This window comes from Oryctolagus cuniculus, chromosome 19 (assembly GCF_964237555.1).
Source record: "Oryctolagus cuniculus chromosome 19, mOryCun1.1, whole genome shotgun sequence".
Lineage (NCBI taxonomy): Eukaryota > Metazoa > Chordata > Mammalia > Lagomorpha > Leporidae > Oryctolagus > Oryctolagus cuniculus.
In genome coordinates, this window is record NC_091450.1 from 32,249,936 (window position 1) to 32,267,701 (window position 17,766).

At 47.0% G+C, this 17,766-nt stretch overlaps 2 protein-coding genes and 1 long non-coding RNA gene across 4 annotated transcripts in view; all 3 read right to left on the bottom strand.

Moving 5' to 3' along the window:
• The window catches only part of LOC138846929 (uncharacterized), a 99,218-nt gene that overhangs the window by 33,579 nt on the left and 47,873 nt on the right, over positions 1-17,766 (bottom strand). The window lies entirely within an intron of this gene.
• Positions 11-9,443, bottom strand: LOC100345209 (olfactory receptor 1f45). Its single transcript, XM_070064033.1, has one exon. The coding sequence runs from the start codon at positions 6,139-6,141 to the stop codon at positions 5,095-5,097; it is 1,047 nt and encodes a 348-aa protein (XP_069920134.1). The 5' UTR covers positions 6,142-9,443; the 3' UTR covers positions 11-5,094.
• Positions 14,149-16,476, bottom strand: LOC100344957 (olfactory receptor 1f45-like). The gene has a single exon (XM_051836266.2). The coding sequence runs from the start codon at positions 15,513-15,515 to the stop codon at positions 14,577-14,579; it is 939 nt and encodes a 312-aa protein (XP_051692226.2). The 5' UTR covers positions 15,516-16,476; the 3' UTR covers positions 14,149-14,576.

A 17,766-nucleotide genomic window follows, 5' to 3' on the forward strand; every position in this document is an offset into this window, starting at 1 on the left:
CTCTCACTGTCCACTCTGCCTGTCAAAAAAATATTGACTTTTGCTCCCACTAAAGCTAGGAAAGTAATATTTTAAAATATTTTTTGGGTCGGTGCTGTGGCATAGTGGGTAAAGCTGCTACCTGCAGCGCCTGCCTCCCATATGGGCGCTGTTTTCGAGACCTGGCTGCTGCACTTCTGATCCAGCTCTCTTCTATGGCCTGGGAAAGCAGTAGAAAATGGTCCAATTTCTTGGGCCCTTGCACCCACATGGGAGACCCAAAGGAGGCTCCTGGCTTCGATCGGCACAGATCCAGTTGTTGTGGCCATTTGGGGAGTGAACCAGCAGATGGAAGACCTCTCTCTCTCTCTCTCTCTCTCTCTCTGTAATTCTGCCTTCAAATACATAAATAAATCTCTTTAAAAATAAATAAACTATTCTCATTTAGGGAAAGGTGTTGTGATTCAGAATGTTAAATCACAACCTAGGATGCTGGTGTCCCGTATTTGAGTGCTGGTCTCCTGCTTGGATGGCAGGAATCCAATTACTTGAGCCATAACCACTGCCTTCTAAGGTACACATTATCAGGAAGATAGTCAAATATTGGAGACAAGTATAAACCCAAGTACTGGGGCCAATGTTGTGGCATTCTGATTTATGTCCCTGCTAATGGCTGGGTAAAGCAGCACAACATAGCCCAGGTGTTTGGGCCTCTGCTACCCATGTGGGAGAATCAGAAGAAGTTCCTGGCTCCTGGCTTCAGCCAGCTCAGTGCTGGCCCTGGAGGCCATCCAGGGAGTGAATGAAGGATGGAGGATCTTTCTCTTTCTCTCTCTCTTTCTCTTTCTCTTTTTTTCTCTCTCTCTCTCACCATCTCTCACTTTCACACTAAATAAACAGATGCTTAAAAAGAAAGACCATCTAACACCGAAGACATGAATCCTTTTCTGAAGTCACACAACTCACTGGAGACAACGCCAGGTATACATCTGGCAAGGCCATGCTACAAGTAAGCCCAGGTGATGACTTTTATTGCTGACCCATTACAACTTAAGTCAAGAAGGGACTGAAAGGACATGCACCATCCTCGAGTGAACACAGGACCTTCTTAACCCTGGGGCATGCCTGACTCCGTGGGACGAATGAGCTTTGAGATCTTTTGTCAATAAGCAGGGGATGCAGGACTCGATATAGAAAAGGCCAGTGTCATTGGGCAGGGAGAGTGGACAAAGGAAGTCCCTGCTGTTGCAGCGGCTCACCCAGTAGCTTATGAGAATGTTTGTGGGGGAATGAGAAGGTGAGAACGTCATGCCAAGATGGCCATTGACAACAAAAATTGCCTGGCAACAGGCCGTGATTGGATGGCTTTGGAAACCACATGACAACAGAGCCTGACTGATAACAGGCTGTGATTGGATGGCTTTGGAAACTGCCTGGTAACAGGCTGTGATTGGTTAGAGCATAGACTGCCCCTTGATCAGATTGGCTGCCTTGGCTATATAAGCAGCTGCAGCAACTGAAATAAACGAGTCTGCAGGCTGCTTGCCTCAGGCCTGCTTTCACCCGACTCCCGGGGTCTGTGTGGTGACTCCACACCTCTTGCCCCCACCACGCTCCTTCTCTCAGGAAGAAATCCACCTCAACAAATGTTGATGCCAGTAGACAAAGTGGTATGAGCCTGCTGTCTGCTGCAGCACCATTTACACTCATAGGGAACTGAATCTGCTCAGGATGGAATTATCCAAGTTAGTCACATATAACACATCCATACCATGAAATGTCATACAACTGTAAATATCACATTGAATGTACTGGTTACATGGAAAATGGAAAGTCAAAATTCAGGATGCAAAATTATATAAATTCCTTGAGGTCAACTTGGTTAAAATAACTTTCATATATCTACTCTCAATTTTTAAATTAATTTATAATTTAAAAAGCAGAGATATATAGAAAGATAGTCAGAAATCTCCATCTCCTATGTCTCTCCCCAAATGCCTGAATCAGTCAGAGCCAGGTAAAGCCAGATCCAGGAGCTCAATTCAGGTCTCCCAAATGAGTGGTAGAAGTCATCTACTTGAGCCATCTCCCTCTGCCTCTTAGGGTGCTCAGTGTCAGGAACTGGCTTGAACTAGGCACTCTAATATGGGCTACAGGCATCACAAGTGGCGATTTAACCATTGTGCCAAATTCTCACTCCCAAGAGTCCTTACCTTTTAAAGACACACAAAGAACCATATAGGCATGAAATGATATCTGGCATTTAAAAGAAACCAGGAAGGGGAAAGAGACTAGGGGTACAGGTGGAACAGGATGATCAATGGATAATGAACAGATAATTACCGCATCTAGGTGATGCTCATGTGGGTTCGCTAATATTTGCTGTCTGTTCTTATGTGGGTCTGAAATTTCCCATTCCAATACTGGATGCATGCATCTCAAGTCACAGTCTTTCTTGCCGAATCACAACGCCTGCCTCCCAATGAGAATTTTTGAAAATATCACTTTTGGGGGCCGGTGCTATGGCATAGCAGGTAAAGCTGCTGCCTGCAGTGCCAGCATCCCATATGGGCACTGGTTCAAGTTCTGGCTGTTCTGCTATGGCCTGGGAAAGCAGTAGAAGATGGTTAAAGTCCTTGGGGCCCCTGCACCCATGTGGGAGATCCAGAAGAAACATCTGGCTCCTGGCTTCGGATCAGCACAACTCTAGCCATTGTGGCCATCTGGAGAGTGAACCAGTGGATGGAAGTCCTCCTGCTCTCTGCCTCTCTGTAACTCTGCCTTTCAAATAAATAATCTTTTTTTTTTTTAAGAAAAGAGTATTTTAAAAAATCACTTTTGTAATTTTAGTGGAAGCAACATTCTGTTTACTTAATAAGCTGGCACACTTCTCAGAAATTACAATAACCCCAGCTGGACCAGGCACTTAGCACAGAAATTAAGTTACCCTTGTTCCACATTAGAGGACCTGGGTTTGATTTCTGGCTCTAGATCCTGGCTCCATGTTCCTGTTAATATGCACCCTGAGAGGCAGCAGGTGACGGCTCAAGTGCTGGGGTCCCTGCCATCCACAAGACAGATCTAAGTTTGTTCACAGCTCACAGCTTTGACCTAGTCCACCCTGACTGAGTGGTCTGCAGGGTCTTAGTCCACCCGTACTAGGATGGACTGGGCCCGAGGAAAGGTAAGCACGCTGCTCGCTGGTTTCCCAGCCTCATGATCCCGGAGACAATCAGACACAGTGGGGAGCCAAGTCTAGCAAGAACTCATTTATTTCGCGCATAACAGAGCCTTTTAAAGCACAAAACTACAGAGTCATTGGGGCAAGGCATCAGGACCAACCAATCACTTAAAAGAACATTTTACGGGGAGATTTTTATAGGACTAGCCATATGTCTATACATTCATTATCGGTTGTCGTCACTTCCCCTGATGTTGTGTGGCCAATTAGCTTTGGTGGTAAACAACTTTGTGTTCCACCCACCTTACTTCCTTTGGGTGCCATCTTTGAATTGCCTTGTGTGTCTAATTTCCCCACAGTGGTCATTTGGTGAGTGAACGAGCTGATAGGAGCTCTGTGTGTCTCTCTGCCCCTTAAAGAAAGAGAATTTTTAAGTAATCAGGGCTGCCAGTGATGTGATAAGAAAGAGATCACATTCCTTGACCAAAAAAAATTATAAAAACTTTCTGGAAAGCAACTGAAAAATATTAATATGCTAGCGTCTGGGTCTGCATTGTGGGATAGTGGGTAAAGCTGACACCTGTGATGCAGATATCCCATATAGGCACTGGTTCAAGTGCCAGCTGCTCCACTTCCGATCCAGCTCCCTGCGAATGTTCCTTGGAAGGCAGTGGAAGATGGCCCAAGTCCTTGGGCCCCTGCACCCATGTTGGAGAACCAGAAGAAGCTCCTGGCTCCTGGCTTCAGGCTGGCCGAGCCCTATCTGTTGCAGCCCTTTGAGGAGTAAAGCAGCAGATGGAAGATCTCTTTCTCTCTGTGTGTCTCTAACTGTACCTTTCAAATAAAGAAAAATTTTAAAAATATAAGCTAGTGTCAACCCTCTGAGCCAGCACTGTTGCACAGTTGGTTGAGCCAAGTATGCAATGTCATCACTTTTGGATTTTTGGCTGCTCCTCTTCTGATCAGTTTCCAGTTGATGCCACTGAGAAAACAGTGAAAGAAGGCCCCTGCCACCAAGTGGGAGAGCAGAATGGAGCTCCTGGTCCCTGGAGCAGCTGAGGCCATGTGGGGAGTGGACCAGTGGATGGAAGACCTCTCTCTCTCCTTCTGTCACTCTAACTTTCAAATACCTAAATAAATCTTTTAAAAATAAATCAAAAATTATTAGTTCAAAAAAGTAGCCAAGTCAGGGCTTCCTGGAGTTCTGTGTACACCCCTTCCTTAGCCCCAACAACAATCTAATCTCACTTCAAAGACACTCAGGACAAGCTCTGCAAACTAAAAAACAGCGATGATCACAACACTCAGGAGCTGGCCAGGAACTCCCAAACCAACCAGATTCACACGGAGATGTTCACAGAACTTCACCATCAAATAAGGCCACTCCGTGCCCGTCATGGAGCAGGACAACACGGCCACTCTGCAATCCTGTCTGAGCACAAACACCTGAATACTGTCCTAGCCACAGGAATCATCCACTGCCCCCCTAAGGGGACTGAGATGAGCGACTGCTGCAGCTTCGTCAGTTACACCTTGGCCTTAGTCAACTCTTGCTTCATTCTGGATAAAATACAGTAAATGGTCCAGTCAGAATGCTCCCTCCTCTGTAACGGCTTTTGATCCTGAACAAAAAGCCCAGTGCCTCATTCCTCACCAACATCACCTCACACAATCCAGGTCTTACAAGTCTCTGCAGCACCCTCCTATTGAGACACCTCAGGTTTCCATGAGGATAAGTGTTATCTCTTGTTGTTATGAGCACTAACCCAATCTATTCATGTCCACTTCATGCAGCTGTGTTTTTAGTACATTTTGACCACAGGACACTAAAGAATATTGAAGTCAAAGAGGGACTGAAGAGTACTGAGGAATCTGTTTCCAGATTCTTGTTCTCCCAACACAGCAATCTACCTTACAACAGCCAATCACAGTAGTTACCACCAGGATTTCCTTATCCTATGTCGCTGAGGAGAAATGAATCCCATGGCCACCACTTTCCCAAGAGCAGCTTTTACGTCTTTGTTCCTCAGGCTGTAGATGAAAGGGTTCAGCATGGGAGTGACCACCGTGAACATCACTGCAGATGCTATGTCTTTCTCAGCCGAGTGTGAGGACGAAGGGTTGAAATACAAGGATATGATGGTGCCATAGAAGAGAAACACCACAGCCAAGTGGGAGCCACAGGTGGAGAAGGCTTTCCACCTGCCCCGAATGGAGGGCACTCTCAGCACAGCAGCAGCAATAAAGACATACGACACCAGGATGCAAACAAAGGGGGCGATCATGATCAGTCCAGCTTCAAAAACAATCATCATCTCATTGAGCCGTGTGTCTGAGCAGGATAGCTTCAGGAGAGGAGTCACATCACAGAAGAAGTGGGGGATGGCGTTGTCCCCACAGAATGACAGTCGCGCCATCAGCAGGGTGTGCAACAGAGAATTCAGGTTGGCAATGACCCAGGACCCAGTGACCATCAGGACACAGAGCTGACGAGTCATCTTTGTTGTGTAATGTAAGGGGTGGCACACGGCGACAAAGCGGTCATAGGCCATCACGGCCAGAAGGAAATTGTCCATGTCAGCAAAAACACAGACAAAGTACATCTGTGTGAGACAGCCAGAGTAGGAGATGGCCTGACTCCCGAGGGCGTGATTGGCCAGCATCTTGGGGACGGTGGTGGAGGAGAAGCAGACGTCCACGAAGGACAGGTTGCTGAGGAAGAAGTACATGGGGGTGTGCAGGCGGGCGTCTGTGCCGATGGCCAGGACGATGAGCAGGTTCCCCAGGACCGTGGCCAGGTACATGCTCAGGAAGAGCACAAACAGCAGCCGCTGCTGGGGCTGCCGCGAGAGTCCCAGGAGGAGGAACTCGGAGACGCTCGACTCGTTGGCCCCTCCCATGGGTCTGAGCCCAGATGCAGAGAAAATAAAGAGGACAGAAATGGGAAAGCTGAGGGACTGGATGCAGAAGTCAAGACCCATCTATGGACATGCTAATGAACCCTGTGTTAGAGATAGTAGTCAGAATCTACCCCTGGTCCCGACACCCACAACTTCCAACCCTCAGTCCCACATGATGCTGGTCCCACTGGATTCAACCTTTTAATTTTCTAAACATTAACATTAAACCAACAGGTAAGCAAAGACACAGCCCTTCTCTGTCTTTGTTTCAGGCTTTCTCTTCATGAACTTTCTCTATGACCTTAGCAGTTCATAGAAGAAACAGAAACAGCTGATTATCACTGTGTTTATAATAAGCTTCAGCTAAAAGATTCAGAACTAAGACTAATGTTTCCTGGATGGGAATGATTTAACAAAAGGGGTTCCTCAAATACCTTCAGTCATTAGTAATGACATCCCCACTGTTATGCTAGTACCTGACAGACATGAGCAATGCTGCTGTCAAGTGTTCTCCACCCTGCAGGAATTGGCCAATACCACTCTTACTCTAAGCAGTGAGAAGTCTTAGACATACAGGCAGGTTCTGAGCTAGGGAAGAGGAGATGGTCACAGCCTTCCCCCTCCGTGCAGAAAGGATGTGTGGGGAGTCACAGACAGGTGTTTACATGGCTTCCATGACCCCTGAGACCAGACTCCCTGAGAGTCTCATTACAGACAAGTTCAAGGTAATTGTCCCATCTATTTCCCAATCCCCGTGGACTCAGCAATGACGGCAAAGGATGTGATCTAACCCTTGGCTAGGAACTTGGAGACAAAGCAATATGGACAGTGGCAAGTCCCACAGAAAACTCCCTAAAACCTCATCCTGTTCATCTCATCCTACGTTTATAGGCTTTCAAAGTCAATCTTCACATTATTTTCACAGTAGTTGGCGCTATTTCATGCTTATCTTAGATCCAGTCAGTTACTGCACAGAATAAGGGAAGTATGTGCTGACAGGGATGCCAGGGTAGCATTAAGGCTACAGAGCACAGCATTTTAGTAATCAGGAGAGATGTACCAGGGAGTACAGAGCCTACATGATTGAGGAAACCCATGCTCCCAGAATTGAATTCTTTGGGTATGTCTTTCCAGCTCACTATGGGATCATCCTCTTCTTAGAATGGCCCCCTAATCCACAGACCCTTCAGAACCACAATTTTCTAAAAGATTTAATTTATTTTAAAGGCAGAGTTACAGAGAGGGTGAGAGACTGAGAGAGGCTTCCATCCAATGGTTCACTATCAATGACCACATCGGCTGGAACTGAGCCTATCCGAAACCAGGAGCTTTTCCAGGTTTCCCATGAGAGTGCAGAGGCCCAAGGACCATCTTCTGAGCATCCTTTTCTCAAGCCATACAAGTCACTGGCGACAATGCCAGGTATCTATCAGGGATACATACAACACGAGTAAGCCTAGACGCTGACTTTTATTACTGAACAATTTGAATTTAAGCCAAGAAGGGATTGAAAGGACAAACACAGGTAAACACAGGAATCGAGTGAACACAGGACCTTCTTAACTCTGGGGAGTGGCTGACTCTGTGGGAGAAGTGTTTTGGGATCTTCTGTCAACAAGCCAGTTACAGGACCCATGACTGAAAGGGCTAGGATTATCGGGCAGAACCAGTGGATGAAGATTCCTGTCCCTGCTGCTGCAGCGGCTCACCCGGTCGCCTGTGGAAATGTTGATGGCGGCGGACAAAGCGGTGGGAGCCTGCTGTCTGCTGCAGCACCATTTACACTCATAGGGAACTGAATCTGCTCAGGCTGGAGTTATCCAAGTCAGTCACATATAACACATCCATATCATGAAATATACAACTGTAAATATCACATCTGTATGTGTTGGGTGACTTGGGAAATGGTAACTAGAGAATTAGAAAACAAAATCATGTAGATGATTCAGGCCAACTTTGGTTAAATTTTCATATATGTATTTTTTAAATATTTATTTTATTTATTTGAAAGAGTTACAGAGAGAGGTAGAGACAGAGAGAGAGTTCTCCCATCCGCTAGTTCACTCCACAGATGGTCGCAAGGGCCGAGCTGCACCGATCCGAAGCCAGGAGCCAGGAGCTTCTTTGTGGTCTCCCACGTGGGTGCAGGGGCCCAAGGACCTGGGCCATCTTCTACCACTATCCCAGGCCATAACAGAGAGCTGGATCAGAAGAGGAGCAGCCGAGACTATTACCAGCGCCTATATGGGATGCCAGCGCCTCAGGCCAAGGCTTTAACCTGCTATACCACAGTGCCAGCCCCTATATATGTATTTTTTAAAGATTTATTTTTTTAAAGATTTATTTATTTATTTGAACGTCAGAGTTACACAGAGAGAGAAGGAGAGGCAGAGAAAAAAAGAGAGACAGAGAGAGAGAGGTCTTCCTTCCACTGACTCACTCCCCAGCTGGCTCCAACAGCCAGAGCTGTGTCAATCAGAAGTCAGGAGCCAAGAGCTTCTTCCAGGTCTCCCACGTGGATTCAGAAACCCAAGAACATTGACTATCTTCTACTGCTTTCCCAGGCTATAGCAGAGAACTGGACAAGAAGTGGAGCAGCCAAGAGTTGAAATGGCCCATACAGGATGCCGGCACTGAAGGCAGCGGCCTTACTGGCTATGCCACAGTGCCGGCCCTGATATATGTATTTTTTATTTTAGGATTTATTTATCTATGTGAGAGTCAGAGTTACACAGAGAGAGACAGAGAGGCAGAGAAAGGGAAAGAGAGAGAGGTCTTCCATTCAATGGTTCACTCCCCAGTTGGCGAAAACGACCAGAGCTGTGCCGATCCAAAGCCAGCAGCTTCTCCCGGGTCTCCCATGCGGGTGCATGGGGACAAGGATTTGGACCATCTTCTACTACTTTCCCAGGCCATAGCAAAGAGAGCTGGATCAGAAATGAAGCTGCCGGGACTTGAACTGGCACCCATATGGGATGCTGGCACTGCAGATGGCGGCTTTACCCGCTACACCACAGCGCCAGCCCCCCATATATGTATTTTTAACACGTTTATTTTATTATTAGACTGAGAGATTGAGAAAAACAATAAGAGAGAGATCTCCACCTGGTAGTTCACTCCCCCAAATGCCTTTAACAGCGTGGTCTGAGCCACATTCAGGAGCCAGGAACGCAGTCTGGGTTTCCCACATGGATGGCAGGGACCCAACTACTTGAGCCATCACTGCTGCCTCAGGATGTGCAATGTCAGGAGGCGGGACTGCAAGAACAGCTGCTGGGACCTGAACCACGCACTCAGATATGCAATGCAGGCGTCCCAAGTGGCAGCTTAAATGCTGTGCCAAACAGCCACCCCAAGAGTCCTTATCTTTTATATAGAAAGCTTTTATTTAATGAATAAAAATTTCCTAAGTACAACTTTTTGGATTGTAGCAGTTCTTCCCCCATACCTGCCCTCCCACCCCCAAATCATCCCACCTCCTACTCCCTCTCCCATCCATTCTTCATTAGGATTCATTTTTAATTATCTTTATATACAGAAGATCAACTCTATATTAAGTAAAGATTTCAACAGTTTGTACCCACAAAAACACCCGAAGTATAAAGTACTGTCTGAAGACTAGTTTTGCTAGTTAATTCTCATAGTACAACACATTAAGGACAGAGGTCCTTCATGGGGAGCAAGTGCACAGTGACTCCTGTTGTTGATTTAACAATTTACAAAGAGTCCTTATCTTTTAAAGATACACAGAGAACTCTGTATGGAGGAAATGATTCCAGGTATTTAAAATAAACCAGCAGTGGGAAGAGCGACTAGGGGTACAGGTGGAACAATATTGGCAATTAATTGATAATTACTACAACTAGGTGATGGGCACATTTAGGGTTACTAATATAAACTGTCCTTGTGTATTCTGAAATTTCCCCAGTAAAAATATTTTAGTTACAAACTCACTATTGTTTTATTTAATAAATTCACAAGTTCAAAAGAATTCAAATAACCACAGCTGGGGCAGGCCCTCAGCCTGGAGGTAGACTTACCCTCAACCCACACTAGAGTAACTGGGTTCAATTTCTCACTCTGGCTCCCGACTCCTATTAATAGGCAGCCTGGGAGACACAGGTGATGGCTCAAGAACTTAGGTTACTGCCACCACATGGCAGTTCCAGGTTTTGTTCCCTGCTCACACATTTCACCTAGCCCATCCCCAACCGACGTGAACCAGCAGGTAAGAGCATTCCCTGTCTCTCTATGTGTACCTACCCTGTAAGTAAATAAATATTAAGTAACCAGGCTTGATAAGGATTTAGTGAGAAGGGAATCACATTTCTTGGAGAACATAATTTCATAAAAACTTTCAGTTAGGCAACTGAAAAATATTTAATATGCAAAGTGTCTAATATAATCCAGAATGTCTACTTTTTATTGTTTAAAGATTTATTTATTTATTTGAGAGGCAGAGGCAGAAAGGCCATAGCAAAGCTGGATAGGAAGTGGAGCAGCCAAGGCTCAAACCAGCGCCCACATGGTATGCTGGCACTGTAGACCTGGGCTTTAACACAGAGCAAAACAGGGACAGCTCCTAGAATGCCTATATTTAAGGAAATGATCAGGATACCTACAGCGGTGTATTTTAAAGGCTGCTTTTTTGATATGTTCTTGTAAGAATAAAAATCAGAGTAAAAGAGAGCCTTTTCCAGTGTGACATTATGAGGAGTTCTGCTAACCCACTCCCTGGTGACTTGCATTGTGGTGTAGTAGATAGAGCTACAGCCTGTGACCCTAGCATCCCATATGGGTGCTAGTCCAACTCCTGGCTGCTCCACTTCCGATCCAGCTCTCTGCTAATGCACCTGGGGAAGCAGCAGAAGACAGCTCCTGTACTTAGGGCCCTGCAACCCACATGGGAAAACCAGATGAAGTCCCAGGCTCCTGGATTTGGCCTGGCACAGGCTTGGCCATTGCAGCATTTAGGGAGGTTTAGGGAGGGAGCCAGCAGATAGAAGATCTGTCTGTCTGTCTGTCTGTCTCTCGCTCTCTGTAACTCTTTCAAATAAATAAAATAAATCTTTAAAAAAAACTACATGAGGCCGGCGCCGTGGCTCACTAGGCTAATCCTCCGCCTAGCGGCGCCAGCACACCGGGTTCTAGTCCCGGTTGGGGCGCTGGATTCTGTCCCGGTTGCCCCTCTTCCAGGCCAGCTCTCTGCTGTGGCCAGGGAGTGCAGTGGAGGATGGCCCAGGTGCTTGGGCCCTGCACCCCATGGGAGACCAGGAAAAGCACCTGGCTCCTGGCTCCTGCCATCGGATCAGCGCGGTGCGCCGGCCGCAGCGGCCATTGAAGGGTGAACCAACGGCAAAGGAAGACCTTTCTCTCTGTCTCTCTCTCTCTCACTGTCCACTCTGCCTGTCAAAAAAAAAAAAAAACTACATGAGTGAATAGATTTCAATTTTAATAAAAAATATTGTAAAGTATACATTGTAAAAATGTCCATAGGAATAAAGCACAGCATAAAGAAGTAAAGTGTCATGACAATGCTGCATCATAAAATAAAGAATTAAATACTGTGTGAGGGTAAACAGCCAAATGGAAATTCTGGAGTTGGAAAATACAGTATCTGAAATTTAAAAATTCATTACAGGGACTCAAAAGACTTGAACCTCTAGAGGAACAAATCAGTAAATGTGAGGTTAGTGGACAGAGATATGCAAACTGAAGAGAAAAAGAACAAGGAAAAAAGATCTAGTGTCAAAGAAATGTGGCCACCATCAGGTGTATCAAATGACACAAAATGGGAGTAGTGGCCAGAGAGGAGACAAGGGAGAGGGAAAAAATCTGAAGAAATAATGACTAAAGACTTCCCAAATTTTTTGAAACATAACCTACACACCCAGCATGCTCAATGAACTTCAAGTAGAACAAACACAAAGAGACCCAAAACCAGACACATCACAGTAAAATTGCTAACATCCAAACACAAGGAGAAAATTATAAGCTTCACATATTTGTCAATACATTTCCTGCAATCATTTTCAAATCAAAATAAATTTGAAATCAGACTGTTAAATAGTAAATTTACTCTGTTTTCATGCAGAAACAATTATGAGTGAGAACATTCAGCAAGACTTGATGGAAATAAATAAAGGGCTATATAATAAAAGTGCGGAAGCCAGGCAGTAATTTAGATAAGCAGTTATTTGAAAATTACTATCTGAACAGAAATAACTGAGTGTGCTGAGATACAAAGAACAGACAGTGGAAAAGATGTAGTTGAATGACATGCCCAGACAGAGGGATTCTAGTAGATATTTAAATATTTCCTTCAGCCACATCTGAGAACCGGTGCCAGGGCAAAACGACCCCACTGCCATCCAGGCTGGGCAGCCTAGTGCTACAGGGAACCCACAACACAATGTTTTACCAAGGGTTACTACAGAGTTGAGAGATGCTACAGGTGTAGGGCCAGATCAAACCTTCCATAAACAAACACCCTGTGAAGAGAGAAATGACATCCGTAATTCATCCCTAAACACTGAGCACTCAACAGAGGATGGCTGAGAAGCCCCTTGCTGGTCAGAGGCCTGGAAGTGGCAAGTGGGCCCAGAAGTCCACAGATCAGGGCGGGGCAAGGCAGGGACAACAGATGAAAGGCACTAGGACACAGTTCACTTACAAGGTCAACTACTGAGGGCGGCTGCCCATGCATGTGTCAGGCTGTTCTTTCTGGAATGAGGAGGGGTCGGCCTTTACACCATATCTGCACCCACTAGGCTCAGAGAGGGGCTACCTTGTGGAGGGGATGAGGGTGACAATGAGTCTGCAGGGGATAAGCACCTCAGTGAAGATGAGGATCATGTGAGGGATATTTCTTATTAACTTATGCATACTCCTCACGTAACACTCAGTGATACATAAAGCTCAAAGAAGATAAAAGTGCCATGGCTCAAGAGGCTAATCCTCTGTCTGCAGCACCGGCACACTGGGTTCTAGTCCCGGTCGGGGCGCAGATTCTGTCCCGGTTACCCCTCTTCCAGTCCAGCTCTGTGCTGTGGCCAGGGAGTGCAGTGGAGGATGGCCCAAGTGCTTGAGCCTTGCACCTGCATGGGAGACCAGGAAGAAGCACCTGGATCCTGGCTTCAGATCAGCGCAGTGCGCCGGCCACAGCAGCCATTGGAGAGTGAACCAATGGTAAAGGAAGACCTTTCTCTCTGTCTATCTGTCTCTCTCACTGTCCACTCTGCCTGTCCAAAAAAAAAAAAAAAAAAAAAAAAAGATAAAAGTGACTGGCTCAAAAAAGCGGCCAAGGCAGGGCTTCCTGGAGTTCTGCATCAACCCCTCTCATAGCCCAACAAGTCTGATCTCACTTCAAACACATTCAGGACAAGCTCTGCAAACTAAAAAACAGCGATGATCACAACACTCAGGAGCTGGCCAGGAACTCCCAAACCAACCAGATTCACACGGAGATGTTCACAGAACTTCACCATCAAATTAGGCCACTCTGTGCCTGTCATGGAGCAGGACAACACGGCCACTCTGCAATCCTGTCTGAGCACAAACACCTGAATACTGTCCTAGCCACAGGAATCATCCACTGCCCCCCTAAGGGGACTGAGATGAGCGACTGCTGCAGCTTTGTAAGTTACACCTTGGCCTTAGTCAACTCTTGCTTCATTCTGGATAAAATACGGTAAATGGTGCAGTCAGAATGCTCCCTCCTCTGTAACAGCTTCTGATCCTGAGCAAAAAGCCCAGTGCCTCATTCCTCACCAACATCACTTCACACAATCCCAGGCCCCTAATTTCTCCGTGGCAACTTCCTACTGAGATGCCTCACTATTCCATGAGGGTGCATGCTCAGTCTTGTCTAATTGAGTAAGAAACACAAATTATTTTTATTTTTTATTTATTTATTTTTTTGACAGAGTGGACAGTAAGAGAGAGAGACAGAAAGCTCTTCCTTTTGCCGTTGGTTCACCCTCCAATGGCAGCCACAGCCAGTGCGCTGTAGCCGGCGCACCGTGCTGATCCGATGGCAGGAGCCAGGTGCTTCTCCTGGTCTCCCATGCTTGTGCAGGGCCCAAGCACTTGGGCCACCCTCCACTGCACTCCCAGGCCATAGCAGAGAGCTGGCCTGGAAGATGGGCAACCGGGACAGAATCCGGCGCCCCGACTGGGACTAGAACCCGGTGTGCCAGCGCCGCAAGGCGGAAGATTAGCCTATTGACCCACGGCGCTGGCCTCTGAAACACAAATTATTCAACACCCACGTTACCCAGGTGTAGTGTGGGGTGGGTTTCACTGGAGGGCACTGACAATTGCAAGAGTCAAGTCATCCGATGAAACAGTCTCTTTCCATCTTTTTTCCCAAATAATCTGTATCAAGAGTTTTGTTCTCCCAAGATGTATACTACATGCTTCTCTTACAAAGCAAGTACCACATTTCCCACAGCAGAAAACACAAACAGAATTTTCTTGGAAATCAGTTACCTATACGATTTAATTAGCCTGGATCATTACCGAGTAGACAGAAATCTCATGGCCACCACTTTCCCAAGAGCAGCTTTTATGTCTTTGTTCCTCAGGCTGTAGATGAAAGGGTTCAGCATGGGAGTGACCACCGTGAACATCACTGCAGATGCTATGTCTTTCTCAGCCGAGTGTGAGGACGAAGGGTTGAAATACAAGGATATGATGGTGCCATAGAAGAGAAACACCACAGCCAAGTGGGAACCACAGGTGGAGAAGGCTTTCCACCTGCCCCGAATGGAGGGCACTCTCAGCACAGCAGCAGCAATAAAGACATACGACACCAGGATGCAAACAAAGGGGGCGATCGTGATCAGCCCTGCTTCAAAAAGAACCAACATCTCATTGAGCCGTGTGTCTGAGCAGGATAGCTTCAGGAGAGCAGCCACATCACAGAAGAAGTGGGGGATGGCGTTGTCCCCACAGAATGACAGTCGCGCCATCAGCAGGGTATGCAACAGGACACTCACGTTGGCAAAGACCCAGAACCCAGTGACCATCAGGACACAGAGCTGACGAGTCATCTTTGTTGTGTAATGTAAGGGGTGGCACACGGCGACAAAGCGGTCATAGGCCATCAAGGCCAGGAGGAAATTGTCCATATCTACAAACAGGAAAACAAAGTACATCTGCGTGAGACAGCCAGAGTAGGAGATGGCCTGACTCCCGAGGGCGTGATTGGCCAGCATCTTGGGGACGGTGGTGGAGGAGAAGCAGACGTCCACGAAGGACAGGTTGCTGAGGAAGAAGTACATGGGGGTGTGCAGGCGGGCGTCTGTGCCGATGGCCAGGACGATGAGCAGGTTCCCCAGGACCGTGGCCAGGTACATGCTCAGGAAGAGCACAAACAGCAGCCGCTGCTGGGGCTGCCGCGAGAGTCCCAGGAGGAGGAACTCGGAGACGCTCGACTCGTTGGCCCCTCCCATGGGTCTGAGCCCAGATGCAGAGAAAATAAAGAGGACAGAAATGGGAAAGCTGAGGGACTGGATGCAGAAGTCAAGACCCAGCTATGGACATGCTAATGAACCCTGTGTTAGAGATAGTAGTCAGAATCTACCCCTGGTCCCCACACCCACAACTTCCAACCCTCAGTCCCACATGATGCTGGTCCCACTGGATTCAACCTTTTGATTTTCTAAACATTAACATTAAACTCACAGGTAGGCTCATACACAGCCCTTCTCTTTGTTTCAGGCTTTCTCAGGCTTTCTCTCAATGAACTTTCTCTAAGACCTTAACAGTTCATAGAGGGAACTGAAACAGCTGATTATCACTATGTTTGTATCACCCTTCAGAAAATGATTTCAGGAATCTTACTACTGCTGCCTGGATGGGGAAGATTTAGCATCAAGGTTCCTAAAAACCTTCAACCAGGGGCCTGCATCACACGTAAAACTTTAAGGCTTCACCTCCAACACCAGCATCCCATATAGGTGTGGGTTCAAGTCCCATCTAGATCCCTGCTAATGCTTTCTCCCTGGGAAAGCAGCAGAGGATGGCCCAACTGCTTGGGTCTCTGCACCCACATGGAACACTGTGATCAAGTGGCTACTGGTTTCAGCCTCACCAAGACATGGCTGTTTTGGACATTTTTGAAGTGAACAAGCAGATAAAACACCTCTCAGCCGGCGCTGTGGCTCACTAGGCTAATCCTCCGCCTGCGGCGCCAGCACACTGGGTTCTAGTCCCGGTCGGGGTGCCAGATTCTGTCCCGGTTGCCCCTCTTCCAGTCCAGCTCTCTGCTGTGGCCCAGGAGTGCAGTGCAGGATGGCCCAAGTCCTTGGGCCCTGCACAAGCATTGGAGACCAGGAGAAGCACCTGGCTCCTGGCTTTGGATCAGCGTGATTCGCCGGCCACAGCGGCCATTGGAGGGTGAACCAACAGCAAAAGGAAGACCTTTCTCTCTGTCTTACTGTCCACTGTGTCAAAAAAACAAACAAACAAACAAAAAACACCTATCTCTCTCTTTCCGTCACTCTATCCCTCTCTAATTCTGCATTTCAAATAATATCAATCTTAAATATGAATCAAATAATATCAATCTTAAATATGAATCCCCACTGTTACGCTAGTACCTGACAGACATGAGCAATGCTGCTGTCAAGTGTTCTCCACCCTGCAGGAATTGGCCAATACCACTCTTACTCTAAGCAGTGAGAAGTCTTAGACATACAGGCAGGTTCTGAGCTAGGGAAGAGGAGATGGTCACAGCCTTCCCCCTCCGTGCAGAAAGGATGTGTGGGGAGTCACAGACAGGTGTTTACATGGCTTCCATGACCCCTGAGACCAGACTCCCTGAGAGTCTCATTACAGACAAGTTCAAGGTAATTGTCCCATCTATTTCCCAATCCCCGTGGACTCAGCAATGACGGCAAAGGATGTGATCTAACCCTTGGCTAGGAACTTGGAGACAAAGCAATATGGACAGTGGCAAGTCCCACAGAAAACTCCCTAGAACCTCATCCTGTTCATCTCATCCTACGCTTATAGGCTTTCAAAGTCAATCTTCACATTATTTTCACAGTAGTTGGCGCTATTTCATGCTTATCTTAGATCCAGTCAGTTACTGCACAGAATAAGGGAAGTATGTGCTGACAGGGATGCCAGGGTAGCATTAAGGCTACAGAGCACAGCATTTTAGTAATCAGGAGAGATGTACCAGGGAGTACAGAGCCTACATGATTGAGGAAACCCATGCTCCCAGAATTGAATTCTTTGGGTATGTCTTTCCAGCTCACTATGGGATCATCCTCTTCTTAGAATGGCCCCCTAATCCACAGACCCTTCAGAACCACAATTTAAATTCCATCATGCCTGCTCAAAGAGGCATCATGAATGGTTAGGGAACCTTGAACCTGGCCTGAGAAACTGTCATTCTTACACTGTCTTGTTTTTTGTTTGTTGTTTGTTTTTGACAGGCAGAGTGGACAGTGAGAGAGAGAGAGACAAAGATCTTCCTTTTCCATTGGTTCACCCTCCAATGGCTGCTGCAGCCGGCGCACCACACTGATCCGAAGCCAGGAGCCAGGTGCTTCTCCTGGTCTCCCATGCTTGTGCAGGGCCCAAGGACTTGGCCTTAGGCTATCCTGCACTGCACTCCCGGGCCAAAGCAGAGAGATGGCCTGGAAGAGGGGCAACCAGGACACAATCCGGCGCCCTGACCAGAACTAGAACCCG